The 19,566-nt window shown below is 41.7% G+C and overlaps 1 protein-coding gene across 1 annotated transcript in view; it reads right to left on the reverse strand.

Moving 5' to 3' along the window:
- The window catches only part of gas2l1 (growth arrest-specific 2 like 1), a 62,938-nt gene extending 49,118 nt beyond the window's left edge, over positions 1-13,820 (reverse strand). The window contains exon 1 of the mRNA XM_036598782.1: positions 12,992-13,820. Coding sequence (XP_036454675.1) covers positions 12,992-13,681 — 690 coding nt within the window. The 5' untranslated portion in view covers positions 13,682-13,820. The remainder of the gene's footprint in view (positions 1-12,991) is intronic.
- Positions 13,821-19,566: the final 5,746 nt, after the last annotated feature.

The following is a 19,566-nucleotide window of genomic DNA, read 5'->3' on the forward strand; positions in this document are numbered from 1 at the left end:
GTATACAGAGAGAGTATAGAGACAAGGATAGAGAGAGAGAGACAGAAAAATAATACAAAGAAAGAAAGAAAGAGAGAAAGCGAGAAAAAGAATAGAGAGAGAGAAAGAGAGAAAGGATGGACAGATAAATAGACAGATTGATAGATATAGATAAATAGAGAGAGACAGAGAGAGAGAACACAGAGAGAGAGAGAGTATAGAGAACAGAAAGATATATATATATATATATAGAGAGAGAGAGAGAGAGAAAGAATAGACAGATAGATAGAGAGACAGATTGATAGATATGGATAAATAGAGAGAGACAGAGAAAGAGAGAGAGAACAGAAAGAGAGAGAGAGACATAGATAGATATATATATAGAGAGAGAGAGAGAGATGATGTGAGGCTGTTCCTGAGCTGAATGTCACTCAGCTGTAAACAGTCGAGCTCCACTGAATCTCGTGGTCTATTAGACTCGGTGCAGCTCTGACTGATGTGTGTCAGCGATCAGACAGACAGGGTCACCAGAAGAGGACCAATCAAATCAGACCATTTATCCACACAGTGTTGACACAGGGTCAGTCACACACACGGCACCACGACAACGGCGATATGTTCACATGTGACCTGATTTATAACCATCAGAATCTCCCGCAGCCTTAATGTTACAGCAATGCAACTCAGCTGCTTCACTGCAACAGTTGCTCAGCTACGCCCAACGGGGATCTGTCTTCATCTGCGGTCAGTCTGTCTCTGAACAAGGAAACTGTTTTAGTGTGCAACTTGATAGCAGCAGTGAAGATGCCGGACCGTCCCTGCAGGGGCTTCTTAATGTTTCTCCACCCACACAAACACGCTGCCTGCGAAGCTGCTCTGCTGACGCAGGCAGATACAGGCAGGTGAACCCAGCCCAGCCCTGCAGACAGAACACTGGCAGGAGAGGCCGAATGTGGCAAACAGGACACAGCCGAGTCAACAGACAGATTAATTCACAGCAATCCACGGTGATGCATCACGCCCCCAATTAACCAGCTCTCAGTACCAGCTGCTGACAGGACAGGATATGAAACACGCCCAGTTCCAGAGCCGAAACAGGAGGAAACGTGAATAAAAACAGACAGCAGTGATTCAAAAACCCTAAAACTGCACAAAGGCAGGATATTTAACGTTTCGGCTAATTATGGTTGCGTATTGTTCCTCGTTTTATGGAACGAATGGAGCACAAAAGCTTTGGCACCTTTCTTTTGTCACGATGATATAAATACACTAACTGACCCACTGAACACACCACACACTCCACAAACACACTTAACACACCACACAAACGCACACACACACTTTTAAGGTAGCAGGAGATTTTAGGTAGCAGTGTATTTATGGTGGCACTGGATTTAAGGTAGCAGGAGATTTAAGGTGGCAGTGGATCTACGGGAGCAATGATTTAAGGCAGCAGTGAAGTTAAGGTAGCAGGAAATTTAAGGTGGCAGTGGACTTAAGCAACCATAGCAACCACCAACATAGCAACACCATAGCACCACATAGCAACCTCCTAGCATCCACATAGCAACATAATAGCAACCACATAAGAACACCATAGCAATCCTCTGGGATACCACAGCAACCACCTAGCAGCCACTTAGCAACACTATAGCAACCACTTAGGAAGCCATAGCAACACCTCAGCAACACCATAGCAACCATCTAGCAACCACTTAGCAACCAACCATATATCTATATATTTATATCTATCTATATATATATTTATATATATATATCGCTGCTGTCAGAACAAAACCTTGTATCTTCATTTTTGTCGTTTTCTGGTTTTTGACATAATTTATGAGTACATGTTGTTCTTTACGTTGCGTTTCATGATGAATGGACCAAAAGAAACGACCTAACATTAATTGGAAAAAGGTCTGGTTCCATTGACTTACATTAAACATAAAGTATGTTTTTTCCTTCTCCTGTAAAGTTACCATGTTACCATTTTGGAGAAGGTTGGTTTGGAGAATATTAATATATAATTAATTAATTAATTAATTAATTATATACATACATATATATATATATATATATATATATATATATATATAATTAATAGGTTAAACAAGCTTATAAAAAAATCACGTTTGTCGTTTGATTACTATCATGCCCTAAATTGTGTTTTACTATTTTCATGGTATTGATTTATGTGCCGTTAGCCGTTAGCAGCCTACTCAGCTATTCCAATGCTAATACATCACTGTTCAATCACAGATAAATAGTGAAAATGTCCATCGTTACAAATAAACACAAAACTCCCAGCTGTGTTTCTGGGGTCTCCCAAGCCAAGGTTCTAACTCTCATCAAGTACTCTGGTGGGTTTTGTTGCTCAAAGTGGCCAAGAACAGCCCACTTAACTGAACAATCACAGGCTTGTCTGTTGTGTGACAGGCAACCGTAAAAATGATGCTACAACAAAAACAGACCCGCAGGAGACATGCATGGTTATGTGCTCCCATCTAGGAAAAGAAATTGGATGAGGCAGAATTCACTGCTCGAGACTAAACGCTGCGTCATGCAGAATGGGATCATGAGGCTGTTTGCTGGACGAGCTCATTTCTGCACTGACCCATAAACTGTTACAATCCTCTAAAATCAGCTGAGCAGTGCGTTATATAACTGTAGACTGGCCCAGTAAAAGTCAGCAGGGCTCAGTGAGCTCGGGAATCACCTGAGCTCAAACTGCGTGGGTGACCTCGTCATTAAAGCCGTGCTGTGTCACTTTATTGTCTATAAAACTGATGCAAACAGAGACACAAACTGACCTCGTCACCTAAAAACTGACGTCTAATTTCACTGCACATCTTATAACTGTGGTCCACGCTTGCATATCATCCTGCTTAGATCACTGCAACTCCCTTCTCACTGGTGCTCCTTACAAAACTACCTGCCCTCTTCAGTATTTACAAAACTCAGCTGCTATAATTCTCTCAAATCAGCTCATATCACCCCAGTTCTATGTCACTTACACTGTCCTACTGGTCACACAAATGGAGCAGTCCTAACGAGGCTGCATGGTGACGTCACTGGGAAGGCCCCGCCTCTTGCGACTGCGGTGCAAAACCACGGAACCGGTGAGAGAAAATGGAGCATGTTGCATTGAGTTTGTTGCTATGGCAGCTAATATACCAACAAGCTTATCGCTGTTGTCGGAAGAAAACCTTGTACCTCCAAAACGGTAACTTTACAGAAGAAGGAAAAAACCTACTTTACTTTCAATGTAAGTCAATGGAACCAGACGTCTTTCCAAGCCATTTTGGGCCGTTTCTTTTGGTCCATTCATCATGAAATTTACATACAATGTAAAGGGAAACAGGTGTTTTCTAATTATGTCAAAAACTGAAAAACAACAAAAATGGAGATACAAGGTTTTCTTCCGACAACAGTGATATGTAGTACGATAAACCACATATATACAAATATTTCTGATTAAAATGCGAATACACGATATACGGACAAATGCTTTAATTAATCATTTTCGAAAATGGCGGAAAAACGAAGCCGTTGGAGCGGAGCTTGTTTCACAATGTGAGTTGCTCATGTCTTTGAATTCGTCTTCGTTACTTTATAAAGTGTGAACTGATTGATTAATTATTCGTCCATATATCGTATTTTATATATCGTATTTTATCGTACTACATAAGAACGTCTCCTCCATCTCCGCGAAGAAGCGAAAAAGCAGCAAACACAATGCAACCGGGTCCATTTTCTCTCACCAGTTCCCCCACAAGTTTCGCTCTGCAATCGCAAGAGGCGGGACCTTTCTGGTGATTTGTGTGAACAATAGGCTACTAAGAAGGAGTCTTCATAAGACAGACCTACCGAGGACCCGCCCTACCTCGGCTGCAGCCTCGGCTTTGGAGCACAGCGAACGTTTTACGATAGTTTTAAGAAGATTTTGGCCTAAAACATACTTCTAAAAAACATTAATGTCTGAGAGGCTCATGCAGGGTGTTGTGAGGCAAAATAGTCCCCAAAGCAAACTTATTTTTTTCGATTTATCACTATTTTTCATCATCAACATCCCATATAAACTCAGAAGACTCGTGTAGGTTCACTGGTGGTTCTGGATAGTAACGAAAATGTCTATATTTGTGTTGTAGTCATGGCGACCCCTGGTTCCTATCACCACCACTGTAAAGACATCTGAACCATTTCACACCAAACCACTCTGAATGACTCTGTTTACATCAACACTATGCATTTAAGTGCTAATGCTATAGGCACAGCAACAGCTGGCATAGCTGTGAATGGAACATGCAGCATATTCAGAAAGCATGTGAGGCTGAGGGTGGAGACGATGCTCATAAGGGTTCAGAGTTTCCGACGTTGATGCAGGTCTGATGGGAAAAGAGCTAAAGAGCTTAACTGATCCAGGAGCGGCTTCAGTGTAAATGATGGCCAAAGCTGCGCGCAAATGAGTTTACGGTGTGACACCAGCCCTCATCACATTAGTGCTGAGCTGACCTTTCAGCAGTGACGGTAAACACTGAGGTGTGTCTGGCTGCGGGTGCAGTTACAACACACGCCATTACCTCTGCGGTAGACATTACCTACTGCCCGGTTCCCCTGGTCACTACATTTCACATTTTGGCTACTGGCAATGTAAAGCCTTGCCATCTTATTCCTTTTTACGAAACCTGTTTGATCAGACGCTAATTACATATCAGATTCGGTCCAAATCTGTGGTGGTCCATGCTGCCGAGCTGGTCCGTCTCGGATCACAGACGCCGTTCCATTAGCTGAGGTTTGCTAATATCACTCTATGAAGTACGGTCTGAAATAAAATAACCCCTTAAATGGCCAAAGGTTTATTACACACTTCTATAACCAAAGAATAGCCCAACCAGTTTGCACTGAAGTCCCTGTACTTACTGGATAATAAGCCTTAGTATGTAATATGTCTGGGATTTAAGTGGTTAAACACTTTCTGCAGGTCCCCTAGTGGTCAATCCACCACTCAGATATTTGTAATCAATATAATGAAATAAAATATTTCGCCCCGTCACTCTGTTATCAGATGAACGAGGACTCTGTTGTCTCTATGTGTGTAATATTGAACTGTTAGCGAGCACTGGCTATGCATGCAAACATTGTTGCCAATCCAATTGAATAAATTCTGATTATAGATTACCCCCTTGTGTGGCGTTGATGTGTTTGTTACTCAGTGGTCTGCTGGTCCCACCACATTATTGTTTTATTAAATCAATACAGCCATAACAATTTATGTAAAAATACCAGATGTTTAAAATATCACAAGTGTCCAGCGTAGGGTTCTCCTTTAGCAGCTGTAGCCAGTCAGCAGCCTGTCCATGTTGTCCACCCTCACACACACACACACACACACACACACACACACACTAACAGCAGGCCATGTAGGAGGAGAACAGAGTGAAGGACACAGCACCTCCACACTTTTACTCCCCACAGGTTCACCCAACACCACATGTGTAATATAAATGTGTGGGGGGTGAACAGAGTGAAGACACTGAAAATGGGTTATTTTATATGTTCTTCACAGAAAATGAGCGAAGAACAAGAATCTGAGGTTGAAATAATAATAAATCACATCATTTTTTGGGGGGGTAAACATTGAAAATGGGTCCCACAGACCTCAACACCATAGGGGTTAAGACTGAGGTGTTTATATGCTCACTCTAATCAACAATCTGATGAAAATCTCCATTTACATGCACACTACAAGTAATGCAATCCAAAATTACGCACAGGCGTAGAGAACCACTTAATCTGTTAATAATCCGACTAATAGCTCAATCGGAATGGAATACGTCCACGTAGACACCTCAATCGGAATAGTCTAGTCCATTCAGAATACAGTTTCTATCTGACTGATCGAGGTGGGTAATCCTGTAAATAATCCGTTAAATAGAAGAATAATATCCGTGTAAACACCTGTATCTGATTACATTCCCTATCGGAAAGTTTAAGTCCGTTCTGATCATGTTCGTCACGTCATAGTGAAAGTCTATACCGTTCGACATGGCGGAGCAGAAACTGGTCTGCAGAGGAGACGAAGTTTATGCTCTGATCTTTAAGAGACGGCGGTGGGACGGACGTCCAGCTTATGTGTCTCAGAACACGACGCCTTCCTCTCGGCCTTCTTTAATAAGGACATGTGAAGGACGTTTTCCTGAGTCTGACATCATTTTAAAGTAATTAAAAACACAAGCACTGCTCACTGCTGCTCGTCTCACTCTGACTGGACTCACGTGATGCTGGCTGTCATGGTAACGTCTACACTAAGCGGTTCTCTAAGCATGCATGCAATTTTAGATCAGATTACTTGTAGTGAGCATGTAAACAGAGATTTTCCATCAGATTGTTGAGTAGAGTGAGAATAAACACCTCAGTCTTAATCTATAATCAGAATGTACTCAATCAGACTGGTGAAAATCTTGTGAGTGCTGTGAGTCGAGCTGCTTCCACAGTGACTGGACGCCTGGAAGTGTGGCCAACTATTATGTTTATAAACATTCTGATTTGGTTTATTCTGGCCTCAAATTCTTAATCCTGACCACTAGGTTCGTATGTGACCCTGGCATGGCAGTATGTACGTGCCTCGCGCGTGTATCAGGGCCGAGCCCTGCTTCCACACCCAAACACACTCTGACACAACGCAATCGCTGTTACTCAGAGAACATACCGAACATCTTACCACACTGACTCTTTAAAACATGCTGGAACTGTTTTGACCTGCATTCGGCCTGTTTTGCTGCGCGGCTCGCTGAATTAAGAGGTTCATGTGAGGCCACAGGAAATCCAACTGCAGCATCAGCCACGGCTGAGAAACTGGACGAGGCTCTGGGCCCATCAGATCAGTGACTTTCATTACCAGATCATTTTAAATAAAGAATTTAAAATGTCAGTTCGTCTAACTAAAGAGCAAATAATGTTGTTTATATTGGAACCTCGTCTAATGGAAAGTACCGGAAATGTGTTAGTGTGGTGCTTTGGGTTAAAAAGGCTAATGCGAATATTTGAAATATGTCAAATTGCAATATTTTTTACAGGACAAAGTCTAATTACATTCGCTTCACAATGCATACCGTCGCACTAGGGAAAAAAAAAGATTATTGATATTAGGGGTGCGTGATATGGCAAAATTATGTCACAATGTTTGAAGAGTTTATTTGCAAAAACTGATAAACACCATCCTTTAAAACCTCTTATGCTCGTGGGTGTATTTTGGTTTGTCCCATCTGAATTTACATGCCAAAATCGTAAGGCAAATTATTCAGTAATTGCATGAAATAAATGTAAATTTTTGGGGTATTTTGTAAAAGTTTCACCCCCAAATTAACAGAACATGTGTTTTATGATACACATATCGCTATATGCTTACAATTTACTGCTGAAAGCCAAAAATCTTAGACGCTCTTTGTATTATTTTACAAAAATAATGTTTACAGAGCAGATCACTGAAGAGACGCCATCTGTTTATAGTTTATAGCCCAGATTTGTGGAGAAATGGGTCGACTTTCAGTAGAAAAAAAAAATTGTGAGTTCAGCTTCTTTTATTATAAGGGTTTAAAATTACATCACCCATCTATTTGACTGGAACGAAGAGTTACAGCTCTCATACGACCCCCACCTTTAGAATGTAGCTTATGAAATATGAAAGTTATGAAGAATTTGAGGAAGTGCGTTTAGAACCACCGGTGGTTCCAAGGAGCTAAAAAGGTTCAAGTGGAGATGACTGTGGTGAGTTATTCTATCACGCAGCTCATTCTGAACCCTAAACACGTTTAGTCACTAAAGCTGTTATGGCTGACAGTTCCAGCACCACATGCTCACGTTTTACAACAGAACCGGTCAAACGACAGCGCTGTTCTCCAGCAGAACCTGATAAATCAGTTCAGCCAAGCGCATGGTATTCGGGTCAGGTGACGCAGCACTGCCGCCAACTGTTTCAGGCCGAATCTCAAACGGCTCCCTTCTGAGTCTAACAGAGAACCACTCTGGACTCAGCACTGTGAGCACAATTAATACTGGACATAAAGACCAATATTATCATTAATATTATACAGAATTTCATAACTCACATACGCACTATATAGGGAGCAGTGAGCCGTTTGAGATTCAGCCTTAGGATTGTCCGAGCTCTGATCTTATAGATGTTTAATACTGACCATTAATGGCTGTTTGTTTTACGTTAAAGATGCTAAATAATGACCTTAAAAGAAACTTATATCCGTTAAATGGCTTTGTTTAAGTCTGAAACACGAAATGACCTCTGGAGTTATTCTGCTTTTGCCAAAAAAAAAATTGAATTTAAAAAATTTCAATAAAATTTCAATAAAGTTTAATTTTGTAAGTTACCTGTATTTTGTTGAGTTAAAACAACCCAAATGCAGTTTGGTTGATATTACTGATATTACCTGGAATGCACAATAAAAAAAAACATGATTTATTAAAAAATTGAGTTGAAATGGAAATATCTGTTTTTGCAAATGAACTAATCATTTAAAGACATTTTTATTTGATGTCTGGTAGCGACACATTTAAAATTCTTATTCAACATTAAACTGCACTGCACTAAATCCAATTAAACAGGACTAACTATGCTCTCTTTCATCAAAACCGCAGTTGGAGAGTGTTCTTTAATATTGACGATGTGCACGATAGTCAAACAAAATTTATCATGCTGACAATAGAATATCACCACAATGCCAGCACGTATCGTGACACCCTTACGTGTAAACAAACGCTGTAAAACCGGCTGCTCTTTCAACAGTTTGCACAGTGAGGGCGAATCCAGCTTTGCTCAGCTGTAGAGTCCAGAATCAGAATCAGAGTCCCATGAGATCACTGACCGGTATTCCTGGACCAACTGGCGCAAGAAAACGTTTCCCGAGAAAGCGGCCAGAACTAATCTGACGAGTGCATGCATGTGTCTGGCCGGTACAGCAGGGCTGCACGCCAGCGCAGCTTACCTTATAAACCCTATAGATGCTGAAAGCAGCAGTGCCAGCTTGAACTCCTAACCCGCTGCTTGAGGCCGTAAACCTGCCCTGTGCTCATAATAAACCTCTTACAGCCACGTTCTCATATCTAACATCCCATATATGTCCAAAGCAATCAGTCCACCAGGTCTTTCACAGACCTTTAACACAGCTCACTGGCTCTGAATAACAGCAGAGCTTCTGTTTTAATCTGGTTCATCTATGCTACGCTATGTAGCATTGATATACAGTTGAGTGGAGAACAGCTGTGGAACGGCACACATTGTTGAGAACATCAGTGACACACACAACACAGTTCACTATTTCTCTATTTTGAGCGTAACTTTGGTTCCTCTCCGTCGCTCGTGCTCTCTCACTCGGCGACGCTCATTACTGGAAAACTGCTTTGAGGCAATGTATAAACAACCACGACCGAACTGAAGTGAAATGAACAGAAGCAAACTAAACTGAAGTGAGCTGATGTGAATGAAATTAAATGGAAGCGAACTGAAAAGAATCAAATTAAACTGAGGTGAACTGAAGTGAACTACAACCCCATTTCCAAAAAAGTTGGGACGCTGTGCAGAATGTAAATAAAAACAGAATGCAAGGATCTGCAAATCATGTAAACCATACTTTTAAAGGAAAATATCAAATGTTGAAACTGAGAAATTCTATTGTTTTTGGAAAAATGTATGCCCATTGTGAATTTGATGCCAACAACATGTTCCAAAAAAGTTGGGACGGGGCCTGTTTACCACTGTGTTTCATCACCTCTTCTTTTAACAGCACTCTGTACGCGTTTGGGAACTGAGGAGACACTGCTGTAGTTTTGAAAGTGGAATGTTTTGATATAGAATTTAGCTGCTCAACAGTTCAGGGTCTCCTTTGTCGCATTTTTTATTTTATAATGCGGGAAATGTTATCAGTGGTGACAGGTCTGGACTGTAGGCAGGTCAGTTTAGCACCTGGACTCTTTTAATACGGAGCAATGCTGTTGTAATACATGCAGAATGTGGTTTGATGTCTTGCTGAAATAAACAAGGGCTTCTCTGAAAAAGACGTCGTCTGGATGGCAGCATATGTTGCCAAAACCTGTATATATCGTTCAGCATTAACGGTGCCTTCACAGATGTGCAGGTCACCCATGCCATGTGCACTAATGCCCCCCTATACCATCATGAATACTGGCTTTTGAACTGTGCACTGATAGCAAGCTGAGTGGTCTTTAGCCCCGAGGACACAGTGTCCATGATTTCCAAAAAAAAATTCAAATGTTGATTCGTCGGACCACAGGACACTTTTCCACTTCGCCTCAGTCCATTTTAAATGAGCTCGGGCCCAGAGAAGGCGGCGGCATTTCTGGATCCTGTTTATGTACAGTTTCTTCTTTGCGTTTTAGAGTTTTAACTTGCATTTGTGGATGCAGCGATGAACTGTTTTCACAGACAGTGGTTTTCAGAAGTGTTTCTGAGCCCATGCAGTGATCTCCACTACAGAATCATGTCTGTTTTTAATGCAGTGCTGCCTGAGGGCCCAAAGATCACGGCCAGCTAATACTGGTATTTGGCCTTGTCCCTTACATACAGAGATTTCTCCAGATTCTCTGAATCTTTTAATGATATTATGTACCGTAGATGATGAAAAGCAAATGTTCTTTGCTATTTTACGCTGAGAAACGTTATTCTTGAATTGTTGCACTATTTGATGGTGCAGTCTTTCACAGAGTGGTGAACCCCTCCTCCTCTTTACTCCTGAAAGACTCCGCCTCTCTGATGCTTTTTTTTTATACCCAATCATGTTACTGACCTGTTGTCAAGCAACTACCATGTGTTTTCTTTAGCATTACACAACTTTACCAGCCTTTTGTTGCCCCGTCCCAACTTTTTTGCAACGTGTTGTTGGCATCAAATTCAAAAAGGGCAAATATTTTTTCAAAAAAACAATAAAAGTTTCAACATTTGATTTGTTGCATTTATACTATTATCAATGAAATTTAGGGTTTGAATGATTTGCACATCATTGCGTTTTGCTTTTATGTACACTTTGCACAGCGTCCCAACTTTTTTGGAAATGGGGTTGTAAATTAAACTGAACTGAAGAGAACTAAACAAAATCAAACTGAACTGAGGTGAACCGAAATGAACTGAATTAAACTGAACTACAGTGAACTCATTTGACCCAACCAGAATTGAGCAGAGCTGAACTAAACTAAAATAAACTGAACTAAAGTGAACTGAAATGAACTGACCTACACTGAAGTAAATTAAACTGAAAGGGGAATTTCACTGATTTTACTAAGTTTCTGCATAATTAAATGTTTAAAATGTCAACAAAGCTCCCTCACAGAAAGTAACTACATGAACTGCCTGAGCAGAGGTGCAGCAAAGGGGTGGCCATAGAATCATGAACCATGGCAGCCCAAGTTATGGGAAGTGAGACTCAACCTTCATCAACAAAGCATCAGTTATGCTTATGGTGAGAATCTGCCATCAGGGTATTTACCAACCAGAGTATGATGACACTGCATTTAACCCTAAGTGACAGGTTACTGTGCTGAGCAAACAGCTGAGTGAATGTGGGCGGGGTCCTGCAGCAGTGCTGCTCTGTGAGCTACATTATAAAGTAGCTATTCGATGGTAAAATGAGTTAACCATCAAAAACGAGTCGGCTATAACCGTTTATCACGCTAACGAATTACTTTATTACAGCTGAATGCATGTGTTGTAAGCGGATACGCTGGGTGAAACAGCCCAGGAAGTTTCTTACGATACACAATGTGTCACAATGTATATTAATTCGTACATCTGATAAGTTAGAACAGCCCACATTTTAAAAATGCTATAAAAATCTATGAATCAAATTATTTAAATTCAACATCTCGCACACAGTTCTGCACCCAATCCAATGAAACAGGACTAATGACGCTCTCTGTAGTCAAACATGAAACTGGGAAGTGATCTAAAGTACTGACGATAAGCTCAGGCACACATATTGTGACACGCTGTGATCTAATTTATCGTGATAATGATAAATGTCGTCACATTGCCCAGCTCTAGTCGTATACAGCGCTGTCTCGTTAGCTATCTAATCATTAGTCTCAGTGACTGCAGCCTAAATTAATCATTTCTGTGGTCTGTCACCAGTTTTGCACTCAAAAAAGTGACTTTATTCACTTAATTCAAACACACTGTTCCCTCATGAGTGACTAAAATCCATTATAGAGAGCTGGGCGATTAAGTAGAGCTGGGCGATACGGCAAAAATATATAATATTGCGATCCTTCAAGAAATGTTCATACATGATATTTCACAATATTTATTTTTTCAGACATCTGATCAGTTGGAACAGAGAAAAAAGAACTGGCAGGGCTACGTTTTCAAAAAAATTGGCACAAAATCCAGTTAAACGGGACTAATTTTGCTCTCTGCATTGTATATCCAATAATATACAGAATATATACTGCATATTTTTGAATATTATACAGTACATGCATTTTGTATATTATACAATACAACATATTACTGGGCATACTGCATTTTGTATTGTATATTATTGCATATGATACAATATGTGCATATTGCGTATTATACAATATGTACAATGTCCTATTGGGCATATTATACTGCATATCGCATATTATATTGTATTGTATAAATACTGGGCAATATATATCGATATCATGATTCATTTATCACGATAATGATATATATTGCCCAGCCCTACAGAGAAATACATGCAGGGCCTATAAAACTCAGAAGACTTGTGTAGGTTCACTGGTGGTTCTGGATAGTAAATAAAATGTCTATATTTGTGTTGTAGTCATGGCGACCCCTGGTTCCTATCACCACCACTGTAAAGACATCTGAACCATTTCACACCAAACCACTCTGAATCTCTCTGTTTACATTCCACACACTGAACTTGCCGGAATTTTGAAAAATCGGTGGAGTTCCCCCAAATGAACTGAAACAAACCGAATCAAATGTGAACGCACTCACCAGTTCGTCGAGATTGCGCATGTCACACACTCTCCTCTGCGGCTGCCAGATGGGCGCGAGCTCGTGCTCCTCCTCCTCCTCCTCCTCGTGCTCACGCTCCGTCCTGCGCTCGCGCCCGTGCCCGCCGTCGGCCGCCGCGGCCGTGCCCCCCTCGCGCTCCCGCTCCCGTTCCCGTTCCCGTTCCCTTTCCCGGCTCTCCTCGCGCGCGATCTCCTCCTCGAGCTGCACGAGCACGGGCGCGGGCATGCCGAAGCGCGCGCCCCTCCGCGCCACCTCGAGCAGGCAGAGCACGAAGTTCTTCTCGCTGCCGCGCTCCACCAGGTCGTTGGTCTCGAACATGAGCACGTCCTTCACGCGCAGCTCGCCGCGGCACCAGCCGATGAAGTTGGACACGTTGTCGCGCGCCACGAACGAGCCGGGCGCGGCGCCGCGCGCCTGGTACGCCACGTCGGGCCACGGGCGCCACGGCTGCACGAGGCGCGCGGCGCGGTTCACGCTGTTGGCGTGCTCGCAGAGCGCGCAGCCCGTCTCGAGGCTCTCCATGAACGTGTCCGCCGTGATGTCCAGGCCGTAGAGCGCGTGCAGCCACTCGGCCAGGTCCTCCTTCATGGCGTACAGGTACTCCTCGCTCGACCTGAACGGCCTGATGCTCTTGCACGCGGCAGACTGGATGTTGCTCTGGTCGGTCATCCTGGCTGGTGGAGGTCGCTCGGGGTTACCGGGGGTAACGGCGCGTGTCCTTTATCCGGTGCAGCTCCTCGCTGGATCCCCGTGCGCGTCAGTCTGGGTTGTTTTCACTGCAAGCAACGTGCACGCACACTGCGCGCGCGGCCCTCGATCCCGCATGGCGATGTGTCACGCGCCTACAACAAACAGAGAGAGACAGTGACAGTGTGTGGGGGGTGGGGTGGGGGGGAAACGGGTCAGTCCTGCTGACCTGCTGATGATGGGCTTATAATGTTCTCTACCTGGCTTGTGTGAGTTATTTTATTTCCCACCCGTATTCCGGCAAGGCCCGCCCTTCTCCCCTGGGATTGGCTATCCTCGCAAGCACTCGGCCAATCAGCTACAGGGCTGATCTATAGACGCCTTACACTGATTAGCCATGACAGTACAACCACCTCATTGTATCTACATTCACTGTCCACTTTATCAGCTCCACTGACCATATAGTCTCACTCTGTAGTTCTACAGTTACAGACTGTAGTCCAGTTTCTCTGCATACTCTGTTACCCTGTTCTTCAGTGGTCAGGACCCCCATGGACCCTCACAGAGCAGGTATTATCAGGGTGGTGGGTCATTCTCAGCACTGCAGTAACACTGACGTGGTGGTGGTGTGTTAGTGTGTGTTGCGCTGGTCTGAGTGGATCAGACACAGCAGTGCTGCTGGAGTTTTTAAACACCTCAGTGTCACTGCTGGACTGAGAATCAAAAACATCCAGCCGACAGCGTCCTGTGGGCACTGTCCTGTGACCACTGATGAAGGACTAGAGGATGACCAACGCAAACTGTGCAGCAGCAGATGAGCTATCGCCCGATTTAAGGTGGAACGGGAAAATTCTAAGATGCTGGCTGATGCACCATTTAAGGTGGAACGGGAAAATCGAACAAGAAGCTGGCATATAACTTCAGCTTCGTGTAAGAAGGTTCTAACGTTAATCTATTATGAATATCTACACGGGTTAAGGAATGCTATAACTTACTGAGCTACAAAGCTTTAACCATCACTGTAAATAAATAACTACTACATCAAGTTAAGATCCTGAATAGACCATTAAATGAAATAAGCTTAATATAAAACCAGAGGAAAAACAATCACATCAACAGGTTCTCTGTGTATCACCCACCACACAACCATATCTACACATAAGCATCACACAGACATGAGTGTGGATCGCTGCGTTCCCTCCGTTATATAATCCTGTTCCACTTTCTGAGTGTATTATTCTTGAAATAGTGTAATTTCGGACAGTATCTTTCTTAAACTGCTGCTCTGTAATGGTACTGAACGCAGTCCAGCAGCGATGTTGACCTCCCCAAGATGGCGGCGCCGTTGACATGCCTGGCTGGACCCAACGCAGCATCTAGGTGTGTATATCTACGGTCTGTACACTCTGCCGTACGCCTGCAGGGCTGTACGTGTTTAATATTTACATTCTGGACCTCTATTCAAATACACCCACTGCAGGTCGTAACAGACAGTTGATCTATGCAAATAGTGAAGAGCAGGATTGCTGAGCGGCTGAGCTGAGGACTGTTAACACTCTCGGTGTACAGCAGTGTAATCAGGGCTGCCCACAGTGCAGCACAGTTTAGTAACAATTATTTTTATATAGCTTTGTCTTTTTAGCCCTCAGCCCACCATAAACACTATATATCGGCCCCCCAAGACAAAAATTTGGGCATATTTCAGTTCTAAAGGTCATCAATCAGCTGCAAAAGATACGACTAAAGTTTTTTACGTCCTTTTATAAATAAAATCTTCTTTAGACTGTAGTCATAAACTGTGTGGCCAAAAGTTTGTGGACACCTGCTCATCCAATGTTTCTTCCAAAATCCGGAGTATTAAAAAGGAGTTTGTCCCCCTCTGCTGCAGTAACTGTCTCTAATGTTCGGGGAAGGCCCTTCAATAAAAGTTGGAACATTGCTGTGAGGATTTAATTGCATTCAGCAGTGGGCCCACTAGTGAGATAAGGTACTGATGTTGGATGATTAGGCCTGGATTATAAACGCCACTCCAACTCATCCCAAAGGTATTGGTTGGAGCTCCATGACTCTAGAGAACGCAGTTCCACTGCTCCACAGCTCAATGCTGGGGGGGCTTCACACCCCTCTACCCTATGCTTGGCATTGGACATAGTGACCTCAGGCTTGTGTGAGGCTGCTCCAGAGCGTCCTCTTCTATTTTCAGTGCTTTTCTATGGTGACTATACAGGCTGAATGTGCATTTGAACCCGTATCAGCAGTGAGTGCATCTTAATGCAGCTGAATTCACTAATAAGAAGGGGTGTCCGTAAACTTTTGGACATGTAGTGTATTTAAAAGATAATACTGATCCTTCAAACACGACTTAATAAATGTCCACTGTAGTCCTGATTTTTGGTGGATGTTAACTGAAACATATTTTTACGTCACTCTTGTTGACCTTATAAAATATTACTGAGAGATATTGTATCAATCATGTCAGGTGTACATTACTAAGTAGTCATATCAATCATAAAGCTATTACTGAGAGGAAACATATTGATCATATCATGTTTATATTCCCGACTACTCATATTGACTGCATGTAACTGAGAGTCTTATTGATTGTATCAATGAAGGTGCCATCAAGACAGTTCCGACTCCTGTGACCGTATGGATAGCATCATAGTGTCCTGTCTGCTTTTCGGGTCTTTAGGCTTCTTCATATAAATCGCTGAACAAAACCGGGTATCTCCAAAATGGTCACTTTACAGGAGAAGGAAAAAAACATACTTTACTTTTAATGTAAGTCAATGGAACCAGATTTTTTTCCAAGTCATTTTGGGCCGTTTCTTTTGGGTCATTTGTCATGAAATCTACGCACAATGTAAAGGGAAACAGGTATTTTCAAATTATGTCAAAAACTGAAAAACGTCAAAAATGACTTTTCAGGTTTTGACATAATTTTAAAGTACCTGTTGCCCTTTACGTTATTTATAAATCTCATGATGAATTAACCAATAGAAACATCCCACAATCACTTAGAAAAACGTCTGGTTCCGTTGAATTACATTAAAAGTAAAGTATGTTTTTTTCCTTCTCCTGTAAAGTTACCATTTTGGAGATACGAGGTTTTGCTCCGTCAGCAGTGATATAAATATAAAACACCATTCAAGATTCACATGAGTGTTTGATTACTAGTGTTAGTGACATTAGCCTCGTAGCTCCACTGCTAAAGTAAAAATTTGGACACTGAACATGTCTTGGCTGATTGAAATCTGTTGTGTACACCTTTTTTTGCCAACAAATCCATACAGCGACGAACCGTGACTATTAGAGCTGGACCTTCAGTTTGGGCCATAAATATCAAAACTCGGTCGAAAAACTATGAGTAAAAAAACCTCTACAATAATGCTAATTTCAGCTACCGCCCTTATGGGATTTTAGTAGTATGTTAGCACTAAGCTAACGGTGATTAATTCATTATGAGATTTATAAATAATGTAAAGGGCAACAGGTATTTTCAAATTATGTCACAAATAGGAAAAATGAATGTATATATAATGAATGAAAAATGTGTGTATATGTATGTGTGTGTGTATATATATATATACACACACACACATATATACTGGTCAAATAAAAATTTGGACACTGAACATGTCTTGGCTATTACAGCTGGACCTTAGAGCTGGACCTTCAGTCAAAACATCTCTACAACAATGCTAATTTCAGCTCGGGCCCTTATGGGATTTTAGTAGTATGTTAGCGCTAAGCTAATGGCAACTGATGTAAACATGTTTTGGCTGACATTTGAAGCTTGTGACAGATATTAATATATATTTTAATTACCGATGTGTATTTTTGTTCTTGTTTCCCAGATATATATACAGCCGTATTCAGTCACATTACACATTTTTGCTGATTTTCTAACTGAAAATAAGTCGTTTAGAAGGTGCCGTAATGTTTACACAGGCCACATTAATAATCCCATATATGAAAGACGGTTCTCCAAGGGTTCTTTAGTAAAGGCAATGGTTACGTAGAGCCACGGGCTCTATATTAGAATCATTTGCATGTTTCTAAGGTTCTTTGCATGGTAAAATGGTTCTTCAGACTGATGAAGTATGTGTTCTCTATGGTTCCATGTAGAACCCTTTTGAAAATGGTTCTACATAGCACGAAATAAGGTTTCTGCTATACTCTTAAAAATGATGGCTCTTCAAGGATTATTTGGTAAACATAATGCTTCTATGTAGAACCAAGAGTTCTACATAGAACCATTCGAAGCACCGAAAGTGTGCTTACATAAACTCTTGGCTCTTCAGTTCTTGGTACACAAAATGGTTTTATACAGAACCATGAACGCTCAAAGAACCATTTGCATGATTAAAGGTTCTTTGCATCATGAATGGGTTCTTCAGATTGCTGGACAATGAGCTGTAGATGGTTCTATATGGAACCTTTTTTGAAAACAATTCTTTATAGCACCAAAAAGTGTTCTCCTATTGTTGCAATGTCAAGCTTGCACCAATATTGAACCATATACAACACATTCTCCATCAAACTGAAGAACCCTTTAATCATGCAAATGGTTCTTTGAGCGTTCATGGTTCTGTATAAAACCATTTTGTTTACCAAGAACTGAAGAGCCATCTTTTTTAAGCGTGTATGGAAGAACACTTAAAATGGTTCCATATAGAACCCTTGGTTCTACATAGAACCATTCAAGCATGAAAATGGTTCTATATGGAACTCATAGTTCTAAGTATAACCACGCCCCTTACTAAATAACCATCTTTGTAAAGCGTGTGAGACCGATAGTATTCATACCGCACTTTGTATCGAACCAACATCTGAAACATCGCCAGTAATATCGAATCGAAACCGAAGGCGGCGCATCGAACCGCGCAGCTCTCTGTGAGCCATAAATAACGATACACCGGCGATTAATCGAGCCGTAAAGCCGAAACGCGGATCGTTATCCAGCAGTGAGAGGCTGGTGCGGCTCTAAAGCCTCGGCAGGAGAGCTGTGAGTGTGTTTTACCCATTCAGGCCGGCGGGCTGAGCTCGGATTCCTGGGAGAAGCTGGGCGCTCCGGTCTTCAGGAACACGCAGACACTCTCAGCTCGCCCCGCTGCTGCTTCACTCGCGGTGCGGTCCTCACTCCGCCGCTCCCGGCGCTCACAAACACACGCCCGGTCCTGTTTTTAGTCACCAGTTCGGCTAGAAGTCCGTTCCTCAGGGCTGTGAGCTCGACGGCTCCTGTGTCTGTCTGAGATTGCAAACCCAGACTGGCTGCGAGCCGCTCAGCTCGGCTGCAGTGGGCGGGTTAAAGAGAGAGAGAGAGGCAGCGCTGTGTGTGTGCACGTCCGCGCGTGTATTTAGAACTGAGCGGGGACCTCACGTCCCCAGAACGACCAAGAGTAAGCTTATGATTTTTTTTAATTTACTTATTTATAATAAATACACAACATTTTAAAAAGGAAAAACCTGAATAAATGTTCATGAATAAATACATTATGCACATAATAAACAATAATCCGAAGTGTAAATTATGACATTACATAACACAATCAGCCAACATAATAACATAAATAAATGAACTAACACAATAAAATTAATAAATATATAAACGATGATATGTATAATGAACAATGCAAGAAGTATAGCAATACAGTATGTGATTAATTAAAAATAATATGGTAATAATATTGATACACTAATGAAAAAAGTAATGATATAATCTCAATAAAGTAAAATAAAAATGAATATGTGCATAAGTTGATTTATATATAAATATAAAATAATATATATATAAATATAATATTTTATATATATACATATATATATATATATATAAGAATCAATAATATTTTGCTTATTTATAA

The sequence above is a fragment of the Colossoma macropomum genome, unplaced genomic scaffold (genome assembly GCF_904425465.1).
Source record: "Colossoma macropomum unplaced genomic scaffold, Colossoma_macropomum, whole genome shotgun sequence".
NCBI lineage: Eukaryota > Metazoa > Chordata > Actinopteri > Characiformes > Serrasalmidae > Colossoma > Colossoma macropomum.